Genomic DNA, 18,442 nt, shown 5'->3' with positions numbered 1-18,442 from the left:
AAATGGGACGTAATCCAGTCAACAATAACATTTTAATCGACTGTGACGTTTACACGTTGAAATGCAGCAATGTACATAAATGACATACAATGCAAAGGTAGGTTGGATTCAAAATACAAAATCATTCTCGACATCTCAAGTGTCAAACTCAAGGCAGATCCGGCCCGCCACGTCATTTTGTGGCCCGCAAAAGCAAATCATGCGTCAACTTCCGTGATCCTTGCTAAGTAGAATCCATACCGAAATGTCAAATTGTCATGTATGATAAATAACGCTTTTGCAAGAATTTTGTTGCCCTGTGTACACACTGTGAACAATAATTGAACAAACTCTTAAGAGTTGACTTGACTGATTTCATAACTAGTAATCCATCAATTCGTTGCGTCCAGGTAGTAATACGAATACACAATTGAACATTCATTTGGTTTCACTTTCATAACGGTCCTCCGAGGTAAGACGTTAACTCCAAAGTGGCCCGTGACAAAAATGAGTTTCACACCCCCGCTTTACATAAACCACATGTGTCCAAGTCAAGGCCCGTGGGCCAGTCCCCCCCCCCCCCCACATCATTTTATGTGGCCCGCAGGAGAAAATCATGTGTGTCAACTATCATGATTCTGGCTGAAATCTGTACCGAAATGTCAAATTGTCATGGGTAATAAATAATGACATTTTCCACCAGCCTTCCGAGAGAAGCCGTAACTCCGAAGTGGCCCGCAACAAAAAACGAGTTTGACACCCCTGACATAAACCATTGCTCTGGAGAACAACATATACAATAAATTAGTGGAGTTCTTCCTTAGTACAAATCTTTTAATTTTTTTTTTATTTTTTATTTTTTTTAAACAAGAGTTAGTCACATTTTGCTCCTTGAGCGAGGAACAAGTAAATACATGTGCATTAATACGGAATTGAGCGTAAACACAGACTTTGAACGCAACGGCTCTATTTCAGTCATCTCAGGTGCACGGTGTAACGCGCAAGGCTTGCATGAATACAGTATATAAGGGAAGCAAGTTGAAAAACAGACTACTGTGTCCAGCAGGTTTAAATTAAAGTAAAATGAAACCCTGTTTGCTATTTTACTGACATATTCGGCAAGTTCTTAAGTAAATGATTGAACTTTAACCACCCCCGACCCCCACTTGCAACCACTATATATTTGAACAAACCTTGAGAATGTCACATTAATCCAAACGTGATAATAAAGAAAGAATACCGAAGAAATCCCAAAGTCCTAATTTTGTGGCTATGAACTGATCGCTTGCTCCAGTGTGTCACTAAATCCCCACTAGGGTGTCTTTGGACAAAATACACAAAGGTTGAAAGGTTAAGGAGTACAGCTCACACCACATTCACTTGATCAAGAAGACAAATTCAACACTTTGTTTTTAATTGTTGAGCGACGGGTTTCGCTTTCTTACGATAGAGCGTGTATTTTGATTGGATTTATATATTTATTTTACCTTAGTCATTCTTGGTAGTTCAATGCAAGCCATTTCCTCACCCTCCTTCACACTCCCACATGAAAAATCGTACAAGACAAAAATGTATACCGTGGGATTGAAGGTCTGGATTCTAGTCTCTTTTTTCTTTCTTGCAATACTGCGATAGGTATGCTCAATGTTGTGGTGCCGTCGGAATCTGATTCTAGCCAACGCCTAATTTAAGTATGTAGAAAAGTACTGTGTGGTAACTTTTTTCAAAGTTGAGGGACGGAGTGGGCTGTTGTCATGCAAATAAAATATGTTATTAAACTACATTAAATATATGAATTAGCCAAACTGACCTCACCGTGGGGCAAAATTTTGAACTGCCTGCTCAAGGACACTTTTTAAAAATTAATAATAAAACAATAATAATTATTATAACAGTCAACCTACAAGATAATTGCTTGGTTGTTTAATTTCACAATTGATGGGTAAAGAGGAAAGTCATATCACATAGCCAGCTATTAAATACTTTTATAAAAGTTAAGCCCATCCATCCGTATTTTCCATCATATACTGTATCTCCTTCAAAGATCAAGGCCCAAGTGGCTTAACTTGCTAGCAGATACAGCGGAGATACAGAAAGGTACCAAACGATGAAATTTAAAAGGAGAAACCTTGTACCATGCAGACTGAAGTGGGCGTAGCAGGGATCGCTGACCAAGCCAACTGGTTTTGTGGTGCCCCATGAAGCCATTGTGGACACAGCCGCACCCCTTTCACAGTCCGCTCCCTGGAGTTGTGAAGCAGAAAAACCCATGCTTCATATAATTGCATACATGCCAAGGGCAAAATATATACTAAGCAATACAGTAAAATACATATTTCAAACATTTTTGTTTGTATGAATCCGACACAGGGACAATAACTGGTGCTTTACAAAATGACATTGTTAGACTAAAATGATAAAATTGATTGAGCAAAATGATATTAAATCAAATGCACATGGGATTTTTTTTTTTGTATTAGTACAGTGGCACTATAAACTATATTATCAGGGAGATGGTTTTTTTCAGTTATTACACAATAATATTCACATTTTCTCAAGACAGAAACAACATGCACATACCTTGAGCAGTTATGCCTGGCTGCATACACCATCATAGCTTGTTAATCGATAAGGCAACATAAGTGTTTTCCACACCTGGAGATGGAAGTATATGTTGTTAGACTTTCATCCAAAAAATAAACAAAAAAAAACACATGGCTATTCCTGGCCAATGGACAGATACTTGGAGAGCTAAGTATTTTGGGGGAATGGTACATGTAAAAACTTTTGAGAACGAGTGACTTACAAGATCTGGTCTCTCGCTCCAGTTCAGAGGGTTTCCTCTCCTTGTTGCACAGCATTTTGGCCACAACGATAATTATGATGACGGCAACAACAAATGTCAGGCCAGACACAAGCCAGCTGATCATGACTGGACTCAGAACTGGATCGGGGTCTGAAGATGGGGAAAATGTGTTTGTCAGTGAAGGACATCTTCCTCCCCATTGCTTTGACATCATTCCTTCAGGCCAGAGATTTAGAGCCCCCTCCTATTTGACAAACTCGACCAAAGACCCCTTTGTCCCCAGAGCATTAAAATTGCAACATTTGCACAATGTCACAAAGGGCTTTACTATAAATAGTGCATTAGTGTGTATATTGATTAATATGAATTTCCTGTACTTGATCTTCAATTGCCTGACATGCAAAATGAGGGAGCCAAAGAAGTGTCACCTCGTATAGATATGGGCAGGGCCTGGCTCTCTCTGGAGACAAAGGTGCGTCCTCCCAGCTGGACCCGATACAGGCAGTAGTAGTAGCCCTCATTTGAGCTCTGGGCACCAGCAAAGGTGAAAGTGACGGACGGGCTGAGGGCCGGCAGAGACTGGCGCACTGTGCCATTGGGGCGGATGAGTCGCAGCTGAAAGGAGCCTCCGGGGTACGGCTGCGGCGTGAAGCATGTGATGTTAAAACTGTGGCCCTTAATGACGGATCCAGCCGGGGCCTCGGAAGATGTGTTGTACCAGTGCTGAGGGGTCAGGAGTTCCACTGGGAAAAAACACAGAGCCATCATTATAGGTCAAGATTGCGATCGAGAAAGCAACTGAAGTTGGGGGGGAAATATGCAGATAAAAATATAACCTCATTGGCAGCGTTAAAAACTGCAACCAAAATAAAATCACAAAACAAGAGCCTTAGACTGTACCCAAACCCCCCCTCTCCCCCCTAAAAAATCCAACCATGTGCTACGTGAATGGGTGGCGGTTGGATGGTAAGTGACTTACCCACGGTGATGTTGACAGAGTTGCTTGGTGGAGAGCTGAGCAGCTGAGAAGGCGAGCTGCCGCTGACCCTGTAGCGACAACTGTAGCTGCCCTGTTGGAAAGTCTCAATGTTAGGCAGAGCCATCTCCACCCGTGACTGACTCATTTCCGCCTTCTGCGTCACTACGGGCGTAGTCACGCCATGTTTGTAAAGGTGGAAGTCTCTGACGTGGTGACCCGGCAGGACGCTGCAGCTGAACCGAACCGCCTCCCCGGAAGAGAACACGGTGTGGGGGGACAAAAGGGAGAGGATAGGCATGAAAAGGGTACCTGTGTGGAAAACCAGAGGGTGATCACAAAACTTACATTTCAGTCAAGAACCCTCAATCTCACAACTCAACTTGTTTTTCATTTGCAACATTTAGATCTTTTTTTTAGAACCGGAGATGCAAACATACAGTATATACACCCACATAGGCACGCATGCAATGTCTTAGCACAAAGCTCCTTATCAAAAGATTGTCCCACCTGAGCATTTCACGCCTGCATCATTTTCATGGGTGCAGTGGGGGTGACTATGGAGGACGACGGCACAGCGGGTCAGACTAGACTCGTGTCCCGTGCACTGAACGTGCCGTAGCCAGATCTCTCCCCTGCCCGTACCAAAAGCCGCCCCGTGGAGGGCCGACTCTGCCAAGCCACAGGCTAGCTCCAGGCACACCACGTCAGCCTCGCGGAGGTCCCAGCCGTGGTCGCAAACTGTCCCCCAGTGGTTATGTCGGAGAACCTCGACACGGCCAGAACATTTGCTCTCCCCATCCACAAGTCTGACATTATCTGAGGACAAGAACCAACATTTAGAAAGGGCACGCTGTAATACTATGGATGGTGGACGAGCACTTTGATTCTAAATCCTGGCTTACCAATGGCAGTGACTCTGTCCCGCAGAACACCTAACAAACCTTTTGATGAAATGAGAAACTAAATTACCATCACATAACACAAATTTCAACTCTTATCACTCTGCTGCTGAATTAAAAGGAAACCATATACCTATCAAGAAGAAGAGGACGCCAATAAATTATACTTCTTGGTTGAAAGCGGAGGTCAAATCAAGTTTTAAACAAGGGTTAGGCTTTTGAAGTAAGATTTTGAGGGTTCAAAGTAGGGGTGGAGGCCACATTAGGTTTTAAACAAGGGCTGCATTTTAAGTTTCAAAACGAGGTCTCAAGCATTGGTTAGGATTTTAAACATGCAGGTGTGGCTCCAAAGAAAGGCTTTAAGGTCTCACACCTAGGTTGGGGTTTCGAATTAGGGTTCCAAAGCCACAATTAAGGATTCAAGCCTGGGTCAGGGGTTTGCGTTCCAAAGAGGTTAACGGTAAGGGTGATCCCTAACTAACCCTTTTAAATTAGAGTAAACACGATTGCGAAATAGAACTGGCACCACAGTTACGGTAAATAAATTGAAGACAAAAAGGCTTAGACTATAAGATAAGCTGGTGCTATACAAACAACAGAGGTTAGTGTTGATTTTAAGCACCAAACCAATACAATACAGATGTGTCAAGTAAAATTCCTCAACGATGGGAGACAGGCCGGCCGATACTGCGCAACTTAGACACAAATAGGGTGAACTACCTGTACGATAACCAACCTGAGCGTCTACTAGCAGCCTAAACTTACCCGTTAGCAGAATGTAGAGGAATGTTGGCATCGTTTTCCCCTCACCCTTCCATCAAACAGCGAGGCCGGAATGATGCCCGGCCGGTGGAGTATTGAAGGACGCTACATACGTAGCATGTGACATTGACGTGCTAGCTTTGTTAGCTTATTGAGCTAAACAGCCGAACAAGTGCTAACTAGCAGAGCTTTAACCAAGTGGCTGTTGCGACACGACTGTTGCGTACACCAGCGACAGACATTTTGGCAGTTAAAAGCGAAGTCGAGAACAAGTCTCGAGAGTGAGGCCAGCTCGTCACAATAATCTGACGTCCATGTCGGAAATGTGTTGAGTCAAGAGTGGAGTTTATCCATCCAGCCCGTGTGATTAGCTGTTGTCGAGGTGGCCGCCAGGGGTCAGCATTACCCTTTTAGTTCAAAATCAAACAGAACCCTTATGCCACAGGTGTCGAACTCCGGTCCTGGAGGGCCGCTGTCCTGCATGTTTTCCAAGTCTACCTGATTCAAATGATCAGATCATCAGCAAGGTCTGCGGAAGCCTGATATTGAACCTGTTTATTTGAATCAGGTGTGTTGCAACAGGGAGACTTGGAAAACATGCATGACAGCGGCCCTCCAGGACCTGAGTTTGACACCTATGCCTTATGCCATTATTGATTTTTCACACACGTTGTCTGACGTATTTCCCGTTTTCATTTGAATATTCTATGTCATGTCTTACAAGTGTTTTTCAAAAAAATACGACAGTTTGAATTTATGAATTGAACTGGTTGGGGCAGCAAATATTTTACATTGTCAGCTGTCACCATTGCGTTTTTTCATTTTTGTGATCACAAGTGCTTTTTTCCCCCCGACAAAGGTTTTTTTTTCCAACAAAAAAGTAGTTTCAAGGTTAAAAATGCCGGCAAATGTACTACTTTGTCAGGCAGTATAGTACATTGTCTTGCGATACAAAGTCCTGCTCATCACCTTGCCTTCCATCATCTTGCACAGAGGTTTCTCAGGTTATCACCACATTGTTGATAAGATCTCGGACTTACGTGCACGGATGTTTGCAGTCCTAACAAACTTCAGAATGACAAGACAAAACCCAGCAATTTGGAAAAAAAATAGTAAAAATGTACATTTAATAAAAATCAAAGGAAATGAGTCTTTCATGATGATATCTTTGAACACTGAAGTATACTTTTTTTTAAAAAATCAAGGCAAACTGTTATTTATGCCACTAGAAAAAAACAGTCAATTGTCATGATGCATTTTATTGACTCACTTGTCAAATAAGCACCAACCTTGTCATGTTGTAAATAAAACGTAACCATCCTTTTTCAAAAGAAAAATAAGAGGTAAGCAAGTAAGTGTACTTTTATATATATATTAAACAAAAATATAACACAGTTCTTCTCTTCAAATCTAACTTGGAAAAAAGCAAACTGTGTTTGTCCCAAAATGGTATGTGTTCATTGGAAGGTGACAAACAGCGCTAGTACTTCAAATCATTTCCCTTGTTAATAAGTACATGAGCCGACCCCATTCTCATGGAAGCGGATTCTACAGCGGATAATACAAGGGAAGCAGACATAAAATAAAAAAAAAATAATAATTTAGTTAACTTAACACAAGTAATCCAAGAAGATGGCCTTTCGTTCCACAGGTTAGCAACTTCTTCATTTACTTTTTATAAACAAAGTGTTCATTAGATAACAGAACAAGTGGCTTCAATTCCAAAATAGAAGTGTCTCAGGCACCACACGGACATCAATGTGCTGCAATTCAAACTTTTTGTGTGTGTTCAGTCATGGTGCGACCATGAAACGTTTGCTGGAAAGAAAAACCCAAGTCACCAAACGGCCTTTTTTTTTTTTTTTTTTTTTACTTGGACTCTCCCAGTAGATGGACAATGAGTTCATATGTGGACAGGACGATGGCCGTGTTTGGGATTTGTCTAATTAGCTGCGGAATGAGTCCTCTATAAAAAGCTGCATAGCCTTCCTCCAAAGCTATTAACCTCCCGGTCTGAAAGAAATACTTGTACTTGCTGCCTTCCTCACGCAGTCTTGTCCGAATCACCTCTGTGGAGACAAACAACACATGATTTTTAGGTCACTGGCGCTGAAATCAGTTGAGACAAGAGGCGTGCCTGGTCCAAGTGTTTACCATGTGGGTAGGCTATGCAGGATGCACACCCCTTTGAGAAAGCAGCTGCCATCATCAAGCGTAGAAAGTCAGACGCTTTTTTCTCATTTTCATTATTTGGGGATGACAGCTGATGGTCAGCAAGCCGCTTCTTGAGCGTCTCATAGATGAGGAAGCAGATCATGGTCTCAGAGATGCCGGCGTAGGATGCGGTCAGGCCACGGTAGAAGCCCCGTACGCCCTCTGTTTTGTAAACGTGGCGGGCGCATTGCAAGGCATTCATCTTTTTCTCTCCCCGGGCTCTGAAAAGTCAAACAAACGTTCTTCAATGACTGACAAAAACCGCAATGTGTTATTTTCAGCACCGGGTGCCATTTGATCAAAACCTGTTTATTTGTAATGTGGAACATGAACAAATCAAAGAAGTGTTTTTTCCAACCACTGGGTCACGGAAGAGTGTCGTGACTGATCCAGTTTCACATCCTCAGCCACCATCTCATTATCACAATTATCATTTGTTTCCTATAAATAATTTATCTTGTTCATTCATCCGGATGAACAACATACTGTATAGTGATCGCCCGAACATTTAAAGCTTGTCCACTAGAGGGCAGGAGGTACAATTTATTTTACCTTTTTAATATAATTTACAATTTTAGCTCCTTCAGCCAGAGACTGTTACACCCGCGCTGCAAGAAGGAGAGATACCGACGCTCATTCCTACCAACTGCTGTCAGGCTGCTGAATAAAAAATAGCAACAATAATATTAATAATAATTAATGATGTGGAAAACAACTGTAAATAGCACTGCGATTTATCCATTTTGTATTTATATTGCACTTAATTGAACGGTGTTTGTTTTTTTTCTTCTTCTTCTTTCTGCCTACATTCTTGCTGCTGGAGGCTGCAAATTTCCCCAGTGTGGGACAAATAAATGATATCTTATCTTATTGCTTTCAAAACTTAGCTTGTAGCAGACGTGTGCACATTTTCAGCATGACATCTCTGATCCACTGGTGAAAGGACACTTTGATCCTCTCCTCTTTCATCTAGAACTGCTTCAGACAATAAAGTGTATGCAGAAAAGTGGTGAAGATTGCACGACTGTCTGTGTCCTATGTGTTGTGTTGTGTTATTTTTGTTATTTTGACTTCAAAATGGCGCCGCGAGAGTGGCTGCCTTTCCAGCAGCTCCTATATTTTGTTGTTCTACTTCTTCCTTTCATAACTTTGCTGCTGTGAATTGGGAATTTCTCCATTGCGAGACTAATAAAGGTTTTCTTATCTTATCTGTGTAACCGATTGCTGTGAATACAACACTGTGATATTGTGTAATATACGCACCGTAAAAGTTGTTCCATGAAACTTTGTTTGATTTGCTCCCTTCAAGCGTAAGCTTATAATCACACGCACAACATACAAAGATTAATTCCAAGTTCTGAAATGTAGACATTTATCAATACATTTTGGGAAGGTTGTATTTTGCAGTCAACAATCATATTGCATCAGACTGATTTGTGTTCAACGTTTTGTGGCAAACCTCTTCTAAACTGTGCTACAAACCCCAGTTCCATTCGAAACCCCCATGTGCACGGTTCCCATTTTTGGCATCTAAGTTTTCAAAAACATTGCCCGACACCCGCTCCATTCCAACTTATCCCGGTCAATTCAACATAATGTAAATACGAACAAGTTACAAGTTGACAGAAACAGTGAATGTGCACTCAAAAGTTAACAGTTTTTTGTTGTTTTATTTGAGTGAGGACTGTGCTTCTTGCATAACTGTAATCCATGTATGGATGGATATAAAGGGCGTTGAGATCTCAAAAGTAAAATTACCTTGACCACACCCGCAATTCAGTGTTTTGTTAACCCGAATATTTTGACGCTACTGCAGAAAATAGATTTTGTGTGTGTGTGTGTGTGTGTGTATGTGTGTGCATGGGGGAGGGGGGAATAGCTATATTTTAGTGTTTAGCAAAATCTGGTCATATATTTGTCAATGGGGGGTAGTTTGGTTGGAGGCAGGAAATCATGTTTGTAAAATGTGGCGTGTTGCAATGTGCAGGAAATGCCATTTTTCTGAGAATAATCTCATGGAATCTGGAGTGTTTTTCAAAATTGCTCTTCAAATATTAATCATCAGTTTATCCTTTTGTTATGCAAGAGCTGTCAATTTCTAACTTTAGAGTTAAATGAATAACGAAGCGTCACGGCGTTTTGCTTGAAATGCTCCAAGACTTTTCGTCACCTGGACGAGGCTTATCTTGTTGGCAAACAATTGACACCCTCCCCACCCCTTAAAAATAAATTAAAAAATGAAAAAAAAAAAAAAAACATTCTCCTGTGACCTTGCATATTCAACCCTACGCCAATGCAAGTGCAAATATAGACTCTTCTTCTGCACACAGGCCAATGCGTGCGTCAGAGCTGTGTATTTAGGGACACAGATCACAAGCTCAGAGTCACGTAGTGAATGGCTCAAGGACAGCAAAGCGGCGGAAGGCGGGAAGCGTTGCTGTTGTAAACGACATTGTACACACGCACTACTTGCGTTCAAGGGACATGTGTAAAATTGCAAAAATTCTCACACCGTAGCACAGAACAAAAAAATGTCACACCTCAATTTACTCAAAAATTCACTTCAAAATCTAAATCTGTGTAGCTGAACAAATGTTTTGTATTCTGTTGTATGCGTCCTAACAGGTGGCTACACGGGTTATTTGTTCCTTCTGTCATTTCAAGACGCCAGCCTATAATTGGTCTAGCTGTCACATCGCTGGCAGAGATAGATTAACAAAGATGAATTAGTTGGGTGGGAAGGGTGGTGATCTTGCACTTACAGAAAAATGGAAATCTCCTTGGCACACTTGTTGCTCTCTCATTATAATCAAAGCCTGCCACACACGTAGCAATGTGTCCGAACCCGAATGAAATGTCGTTCAGTGCGCGGGGCTGGCCAACGAATTTTAATGAGTGGCCAAAAGTCAACCGCTGCTTTTGAAATTTTATATCACCTGTGTGGGGGCAGTGCAAAGTTGCCGATTAACAGCTAATTTATTGTTTGCATGACCCAGCCGAGCCATACAAACACTGGATATGCAGCATTCACATTGTGTATTATATTCATACTTAACTCTGTTTATGGTGTCATGTGTACCTGTGGATGAAAAGGTGCAGTCTCTTTCACCGCAATACACACAAGCAACGTACAAAGTGTGCCAGGTACAGTAAGTGAATAAGCGAGAAGCCTCTTGAGTGTTTTGAAAGGCGCTTAGAAGTAAAATGTATTATTATTATTATCAAAATATCCACAGCGGCTCCTTTTCTCTCACCCACTTCCCCTCTTTGACAACCCACTTCTTCCTTGACAATCCTGCCATGTTTTTATGGTATAATAAAAGTTATGCAAAATGGTATACTGCACGTAGAGCCTCAAAACCCATTACAGGGTTGGCGGTGCATTGGGAAATGCGCAGAGCTCAATCCTGCAGTGTGTGGGTGTAAGTCTGCAACCTTTTTGTGATGGTCTATTCCAGTCGGGTTCTGATGTGTTGTGTGCTGTGAGCCTAACGTGCCGTTCCACAGTGGTTGGGAATCACTGGTGTACTCTATGCAGAGCCAGAAGCTTCACGCAAGAGCACACAGAGCAGGTGCACTTAAAGCCTGTACTCACTTTTTCTCCAACTGCATCCTAGTCTTGACCATCCAGACGGGGTTCATCAGGGAATTTGTAACAAAAGCTGAGGGACAAAAAAAAAATGTTTATTCCACTTATAAACCATTCTAAGAGCGAGAATCTGCAAAATACAGTTTTTCCACTTTTAACTCATTCACTCCCAAAGACGTTTTTAAACGTCTTTTCAGACTTGGTCTCGAATTGGCTGGTACTGAATTAATGTCAAAAGCCTACTTAAGCATTTTACAGTCTGCTAGATTATATGACATGTTTTTTATGGTGTGCGTGCGTGTGTGTGTGTGTTACTATGCTTGAGTCTCACCTGCAATACCAGCAGAGGACATGTGTACAGCACCACTATTGGGAACCAGCATCCCATTGAAAAGCTCTTTGGATTTGGAATATGAGGCAAAGTAAATGGCTCTGAAAACATAGGACAACAAACTGTTGAAAACTCGCGCCACGGAAGGTGCCGGAAAGATTTGCAACGCATTGTCATTCTATGAAATTTGTGAATGTGCTTTTATAACCCGAGGGCCATTCATAATGCAAGCGACTGTGGAGAGCATGCGTCCAGACAAGTGAGATCCCTGCACCTCACTTCGGGAACACTCTGTCACCTGATCCGAATGGGCTGAGTAAGCACTGAGAGCCCCAGTGGCCACAAGAACTGGTTTGAACGGGAGCATGTCCAAGTTGGCTAGTGGATTGGGATAGTGGCAACAGAAAGGATTTCATTAGGCAAAGGGCGAAAGTAACCCCATGAGTGTCTTCGGCCAGCAGTCTCAAAGTCCGAGCAATGTTTTGCTGTGCATTAAGATATTGAGGCTAAATGCTCACAGTATCAGACGGCGTTTGCTTCTGGACACACTAAAAGTGGGGATCTTAATAGAAAATACCATAGAATCAATAGAAAGCCTTTACGTGAGGCAGAATGAAAACAAATTTGGTGAGAAACTCCTTTGGGGAATAAAAGCAGAATCGAGAATTAAATATGGTAGAAACAACAGCAAAAACAAAGCGCAGCGCAAATGGCAGTAAGATACACATTACCGGTATATGTTCAGTTGAAGAGGAGTGAGTCGCAATAATGTCAAATAAACGCTGGTGTGAGTTCAGTGTAGTCATTATTTCACGATTTGAATATTGCAACCAAAGAGGGAGTTAGGGGATCAAACGGAAAAGGAAATGATGACGCAAACATTAAAGTCCTCACAGCACACAAAAAAAAACCTGAGTTAATATGAACGGCCGAGGAACTGGTAAAGTGACACCGAGAACAATTTTTGGCAAACAATGAAAAAGAAAGTGTTTTGACACATGAATGCCATCGGCAGTATGAACAGTTTCGTTTGACTGTGCAAACACTGTTAAGAAGTAAACACGCTGAAATTATTACTACCCACAACATGTCGTGTCTTGAGAGAAGGATATTGTCAGCACATATTAAGACTGTTTATGCTCGTGTAGGATTTTGGCCATTCGGATGTTAAAATAAGATAAGATATCCTTTATTTGTCCCGCAATGGGGAAATTACAATCAGAATTCAGAAAGGACAAAACGCTGGGTAGGGACAGGGAAAAAAAAAACACGCTCGAACTATCCTCTTCCGAGGATAATTTAAGTCCAGGATAAAAAAGACCCTAGCAACATTGCAACATTATTCCCCAAAATTCCTGCACCTCACCAGGAAGGCGACCAGGAGGCATCCTAATCAGATGTCTAGAGCCACCTCATCTGGCCCCTCTCGACGTGGAGAAGTGGCTTGACTCTGAGCGCCTTGCAGATGACCCGAGCTTCTCACCTTATCTCTAAGGGAGAGCCTGGACACCATGCGGAGAAAACTAATTTCTTGTATCTGGGATCTCGTTCTTTCGGTCACGACCCATAGCTCGTGACCATAGGTGAGGGTTGGAACGTAGATCGACCGGTAAATTGAAAGCTTCGCCTTTTGCCTTAGCTCCTTTTTCACCACGACAGACCGATACAAAGTCCGCATCACTGCAGACGCTGCACCGATCCGCCTGTCGAGCTCCCGCGCCCTCCTTCCCTCACTCGTGAACAAGCCCCCAAGATACTTAAACTCCTCTACTTGGAGCAAGATCTCCTCCCCCACCCTAATTACATAATACTGTATAAGGAGCCATCTAACTAGGTCTATTAGTTAAAATAAAAATAAAATGATATGTGGAATTGAACAAAATGCAGTTACATTAATCGGGTACATTTTGTTGAACATGTCCTGCTCAAACCAACGCACAATAATGTAAATGAATTCCAGCCACAGGGCAGGCTGTGTAAATAAAGTGCCAAGTCACATGAATTTATGGGGAAAAAATTATTAAAGAGATCAATGTGGGGGGGGGGGGGGGGGGGTTCTATTTGATACAAAAAGGAAAATCAATTCAATTAATAATTTTTTTAACCCAGCCCTCATGGGAACATGTTTTCTAATTCCTGCTAACCGACTGAGAACTGGAGTGAATTAATGACAACAGCTTTCTGTTTAATGTATACGGGCAATCAAACTAACAGGTGTGTGACAAAAGCCTTGGCTTTTGGGGTTGTGGTGCTTTTGTTTTTGAGTGCAAGAACATTCTCATCGTGCGTAATCAATGACTTGCGCACCAGCTGGCAGGCGCCACAACATTGCCACATACTTCGACTTTGCGCTTGAAAAAATACAATTATGTAAACACGGCGGGGGTTGCCCAAATGTGGAAGAAACTCGTGTGGAGTGCAGCGTTTGCATTACCTTGAGGGAGCCACGCCGACCAGATTTGGCCCCAGACCACGGAAAAGAGATCTTGGTCCCTCTTTCTCGAGGATTGATCTGAAAGACATTTAAAAAAATACATTAAAAAAAAAAAGCAATCGGTCAATGTAGGTTTTTGATCGTGTTCTCATGGGAAGAAATAAAAAGTGCAATCATGCAACGAAGTACTATTCTATTGAGGGAAGAGATATAACATCCTCCTAATATGATAAAGTGTTACATCACAAGTACTCCCCTGAAACCGATCCACACGCACCTCCCAACTCACATGCACTTGGCTCGTCAGTCACAACCCCCCCCTCCCCCATATTTTTAAACTTGCTGTGACCTTCATAATTCAGATGGCTAGGAGTTGCATGTGGTGGGAAGCAAAGCAGTCTGTGTTGACTTCTGGAACGTACACCCTGTCTCCAAAAAGCGCATTAGCCCACCGAATTGTTCTCGGCGTTACAAAACACCTGTTCTCCAACAACAGCCAGATCAAAATGAAACCGGCTGTTTTGAGGTCAAAGTCAGTGGCTGGCGGTTGTTTATGGCTGACAAGGTATAGTACTATAAGTGTTATCTGGTACATTGTAAAACATTGTCTGTCATTGCAAAGACACCACAAACACATTTGGGAGAAAAACACTCAAGACCGAACTGGCACGCTAAAATGTGTTGCATTGGCACTATTTTATCACCTGTTTGGGTGTCTCGGGTCTTAACATTTGGAGTCTCAGTTGACAGCATAGCAAGCCAGTTCTCAGTCTCCGTCATCTGGGTGTAATTTAACACTGCCGCTGCAGCACCCAGTTAAAAAAATCCTTTCGCGTTTCCTGAGCTCTTCCCTGAGCCAGCGTTACTAAAAAAAAATGTATACAGTATACTGTAATTTGAATTGCCCCATGAATATATTTTATTGCCATTTCAGGTAGAAAATCCTGGTCCATATCACAGTATTCAGCTGTTTAGGGAACACCGAGCGAGAGCACGACACAGTGTACTTAATCCTGATTTTTGTAGGACAAGATTAATGGCAGGACTATGCCACGATTTTTTTTTTTACCCGGAAAGGAAAACACTGCATAGAATTTGTTTTGTCACCACTCCCAGAAAAAAAAGCTTGTTGATTGTATACATAACAATATAAGGACCCATTGCTTATTATGATACTCCTGTGGTTTTCGTGATGTCATTAAAAGTCTTCACACGGTCTGGTGAGGAAGTTGTGCCGCCTACATGTGTTGGAACAAAGTGTTCATATCGTAGGTCGAGAACTGCTGATGCCTGAAAAGTGTACGCAATGCAGCATGGGGCAATAGGGGCTGTCTGACAACATTTTACCGTAAGACTTGCACCAGCCCAGGTGTAACAGTGCCTGGTCGGATGACCCCGGTCCCAGTGAGGGTGCCAAGCTGGACCTGGAAGACGGGCCGGAGGGTGAGTCCCGAGGACTGTAGCCTTGTCTTCAACACCTCCAAAGGGCAGGTCACGATGGCTCCCACAGTACCGCTACACCTGCAAAACAAAGTTCGTGTGTGTTGGTGGGGCAGGGGGGTAGACTATTGAGTTGTCATGTTCGATCATGGTATTTAATCCATTAGTTTCATTCCTAGTGTGGAAACCCTTCAGTTGAAGCCCCCCGCACCCCCAAGACCAAAATATTTTTGTCACGCGTGGTGTAAGTGTATCTCACAAGACCAGAGAACTTTTAGTGAGTGTCAAAGGATTAACATTGCGCTTGTGCTCTGCCTTTGGTGACGCATGTTTCTTTTTGCAGGGAGGAAAACCATTTATTTCAAATATCCTGACGCAGTCATTCCCAACAAGCGTGTCATAGGAAATTGTACGGTTTCACTGAGTCGATCGGAAATATCTGATCACTGTGTGTCTTTCTTCTATCCCTGCAAGAAGTCAACAGGCCCAGATTACGGATTGAGAAAGTAAAAAATGGTGACAAAATACAAACGAGATCATTATTTCAGTCCACGTAAATACTTTTTGTCACATTTTTCTTTGGTGATCTGTGCTGACATTTGTCTGATGTAAACTATGCCTCTGCTCAGTAATGAATGGAAAACCTTGCTGTTGTGGAGTTTTCTGGAAATTCCTCTAGTTCTGGTTTGGGCAGGGGCAGGCAACTCCACTCCGAGAGCCGCAGTACTGCTTGTTTTAGAAGTTCCCTCTTCCAACACACCTTATTCAAATGATGAGAATCGTTATTAGGCTCTTACAGAGCTTGCTGATGAGCTATTCATTTGGATGAGGTATGTTGCAGCAGGGAGAGACGGAAAACATGCAGGGCTGCGTCTCTGAGTTGCCTCCCCCTGGGTTAGGAATACATTGACACTGATACTGTACACACCAATACTACATCACCAGCCTGACATATAATTTCAAGGTCACAGCCATGTCAGCCATGTGCTTGTAGCAAGATACTTTAAGAACACGGATGACAACACTTTTCGGCTAGTGCGAAGACAAACTCTTTAGACCGCTACTGAGGTAGACCTGCGACTAAGGCAACTGTTTGCAAGCAACCAGGTTGGGGAGCTTCACGAGCCGCTCGCATTCACAGATATGAGTCGCATTTCTTTTATGGTCCAGGATGATTTATAATTAGGTGCTCATATTGCGTTAATGTTTTCTATCTTGCTGTGTTCAGAATAGTTTTCATTAATTGTTATGAATCAACTTTGATCTTGTGCCTTGTCGGTAAACACTAGTCTATGTTATGAAAGAATCTTAAAAATTTCGACAATCCTGACACAGAGCTAAAGCTCACTTGTGTGTTAAATAGTGTAATTCCAGACACTGCCGTGAATTCAAGGGTAAAATGGCGTCAATGGTGTCGCTTCTCGTCCCCACGGAAAGTGACTTTGTTTTTTGAAGGACGAGGGAGGGTCGTAGTACGACAAGCAATAAATGTCTTCGAAAAGGTTCTGACCGTCTTGACACCAGCAGGAAGCTAAGATGCTGGAGAAGTGCCTCTCGTTATATAACAGCAGCAAACTACAACCCGTGCGGATCCCGCCATCGTGCCAAGAAACCGCTGGCTAAACTTCGACCTTACAGTGGCAGTTTAATGGCGCATTTCAAGCACAAAACGCAACATTATCAGATCCGAACGTGACCCCGGGCTGATTGATGTACGATAATCCGTGCCTGGTTTAGCTGGCTAGCATCCGCGATGATGTATCGTGAGATATGTACATGATGTGTAATGGAAGTACTGTATGATGTTGCTGGGCGACTTCATAGCAAGTAGGTTTCCTTACTGTTGGCAAGTACTCCGAATGCATTCAGTCTGTGTGCAAAATCTATACAACATGTACGGAAGAATATTAAAAACGTTAGCTCCGAATGATAATGACATGCTAACGCGAGCCAGCTGGTGCTAACCGTTAGCACCCCGGCTAACGGTCCTGTACGATCCTATGAACTGTTTGCTGACTGTAAAATTGTTACTTATTAGCAGCAACGCGGAACGGGTATTTATTTTCAATAGACGTATGGTCTAGAAATTCCCCGTTTAGAGGAGGCGGCATTACACGGACTTACCCTCCAGCAAAGAGATGCAGAAGCGTGTCTTTCTGGGCCATCTTCCTACTTCTTTTTTGGAATTGTATTTTCAGACAGCCACCATGCTGGTGTAATAGTGTGATATGTCTGAATACACTCGCTTTGGCGCAGACAAGGACGGTTCGGTGTCCAAGCGCTTGGCTTTTCACGTGTACGTGCTGGCTCTCTGTGAGCCGGCTAGGCGGAGCTGTCTGCCAGAGACAGACCTACTGAGGAGGCGTCGCCCACGATTACGTCAGTAGGCCGGATGAGGGCGTTGTCTATGACGTGGGCACACGTGCTCGGGACACCTCGTCTGCAAGCTTTTCAAGTCTTGCTTTGGTGTTGCTACAAACGGAGGGACAAAAGCAGCACGAGGTCACTCGTATTGAACCTGTTGTGAAATTGATACCGCGGGTGGTTAATACAATGGCTGCTTGTGGCGATGTTGAATTTCTCTGTCTACAAAATAGCAGTGGTGGGTTATTTGCTTACAGTTTTCGTTTACGTTATTGCTTTCGTTGCTTAATTCATATTCCACAAATGCAATATTAATCGGAATGACGTGTTAGGACTAGTGGGGGTGCGTAAAACCTAAAAAACAATGATGATGGAAGCAACCATTCACACCTATGCACAATTTAGAGTCTTCAAACAATCCCCATATTTTTGGACCGTGTGGAAAAGCCAGTGTACCTGTAGAAAACACATGCAAACACGGAAGAACATGCAAACTTTACACAGAAAGGCCAGAACTGAGATTTGAACCCTGAACCACAGAACTTTGAGTTGTGTTACCAGTCCAAGGTGTCACCCTTTACAGTTACAGTTGCATAAAGCATTCAAAAGCTTGATCACAGTAATGATAAAAATGACATCGAAATA

At 42.7% G+C, this 18,442-nt stretch overlaps 2 protein-coding genes across 2 annotated transcripts; both read right to left on the bottom strand.

The window, feature by feature from the left end:
• Positions 1 to 13: 13 nt before the first annotated feature.
• On the bottom strand, positions 14 to 5,816 carry LOC147210260 (uncharacterized). The gene is made up of 8 exons (XM_086107549.1): positions 5,429 to 5,816; positions 4,667 to 4,705; positions 4,272 to 4,580; positions 3,765 to 4,073; positions 3,214 to 3,528; positions 2,786 to 2,935; positions 2,560 to 2,634; positions 14 to 2,223 (listed from the first exon to the last, which is right to left on the bottom strand). The coding sequence occupies exons 1-7, from the start codon at positions 5,457 to 5,459 to the stop codon at positions 2,591 to 2,593; spliced, it is 1,197 nt and encodes a 398-aa protein (XP_085963675.1). The 5' UTR covers positions 5,460 to 5,816; the 3' UTR covers positions 14 to 2,223; positions 2,560 to 2,590.
• An 852-nt stretch (positions 5,817 to 6,668) lies between these two features.
• On the bottom strand, positions 6,669 to 17,771 carry slc25a33 (solute carrier family 25 member 33). Its single transcript, XM_086107574.1, has 7 exons — positions 17,558 to 17,771; positions 15,341 to 15,514; positions 13,994 to 14,071; positions 11,560 to 11,660; positions 11,235 to 11,301; positions 7,580 to 7,860; positions 6,669 to 7,494 (listed from the first exon to the last, which is right to left on the bottom strand). The coding sequence occupies exons 1-7, from the start codon at positions 17,596 to 17,598 to the stop codon at positions 7,295 to 7,297; spliced, it is 942 nt and encodes a 313-aa protein (XP_085963700.1). The 5' UTR covers positions 17,599 to 17,771; the 3' UTR covers positions 6,669 to 7,294.
• Between the last annotated feature and the right edge of the window lie 671 nt (positions 17,772 to 18,442).

This window comes from Hippocampus guttulatus, chromosome 1, assembly GCF_054856545.1.
Source record: "Hippocampus guttulatus isolate MCC_2025c chromosome 1, RoL_Hgut_1.0, whole genome shotgun sequence".
Classification (NCBI taxonomy): Eukaryota; Metazoa; Chordata; class Actinopteri; order Syngnathiformes; family Syngnathidae; genus Hippocampus; species Hippocampus guttulatus.
This window is presented reverse-complemented; position numbering and strand designations above follow the sequence as displayed.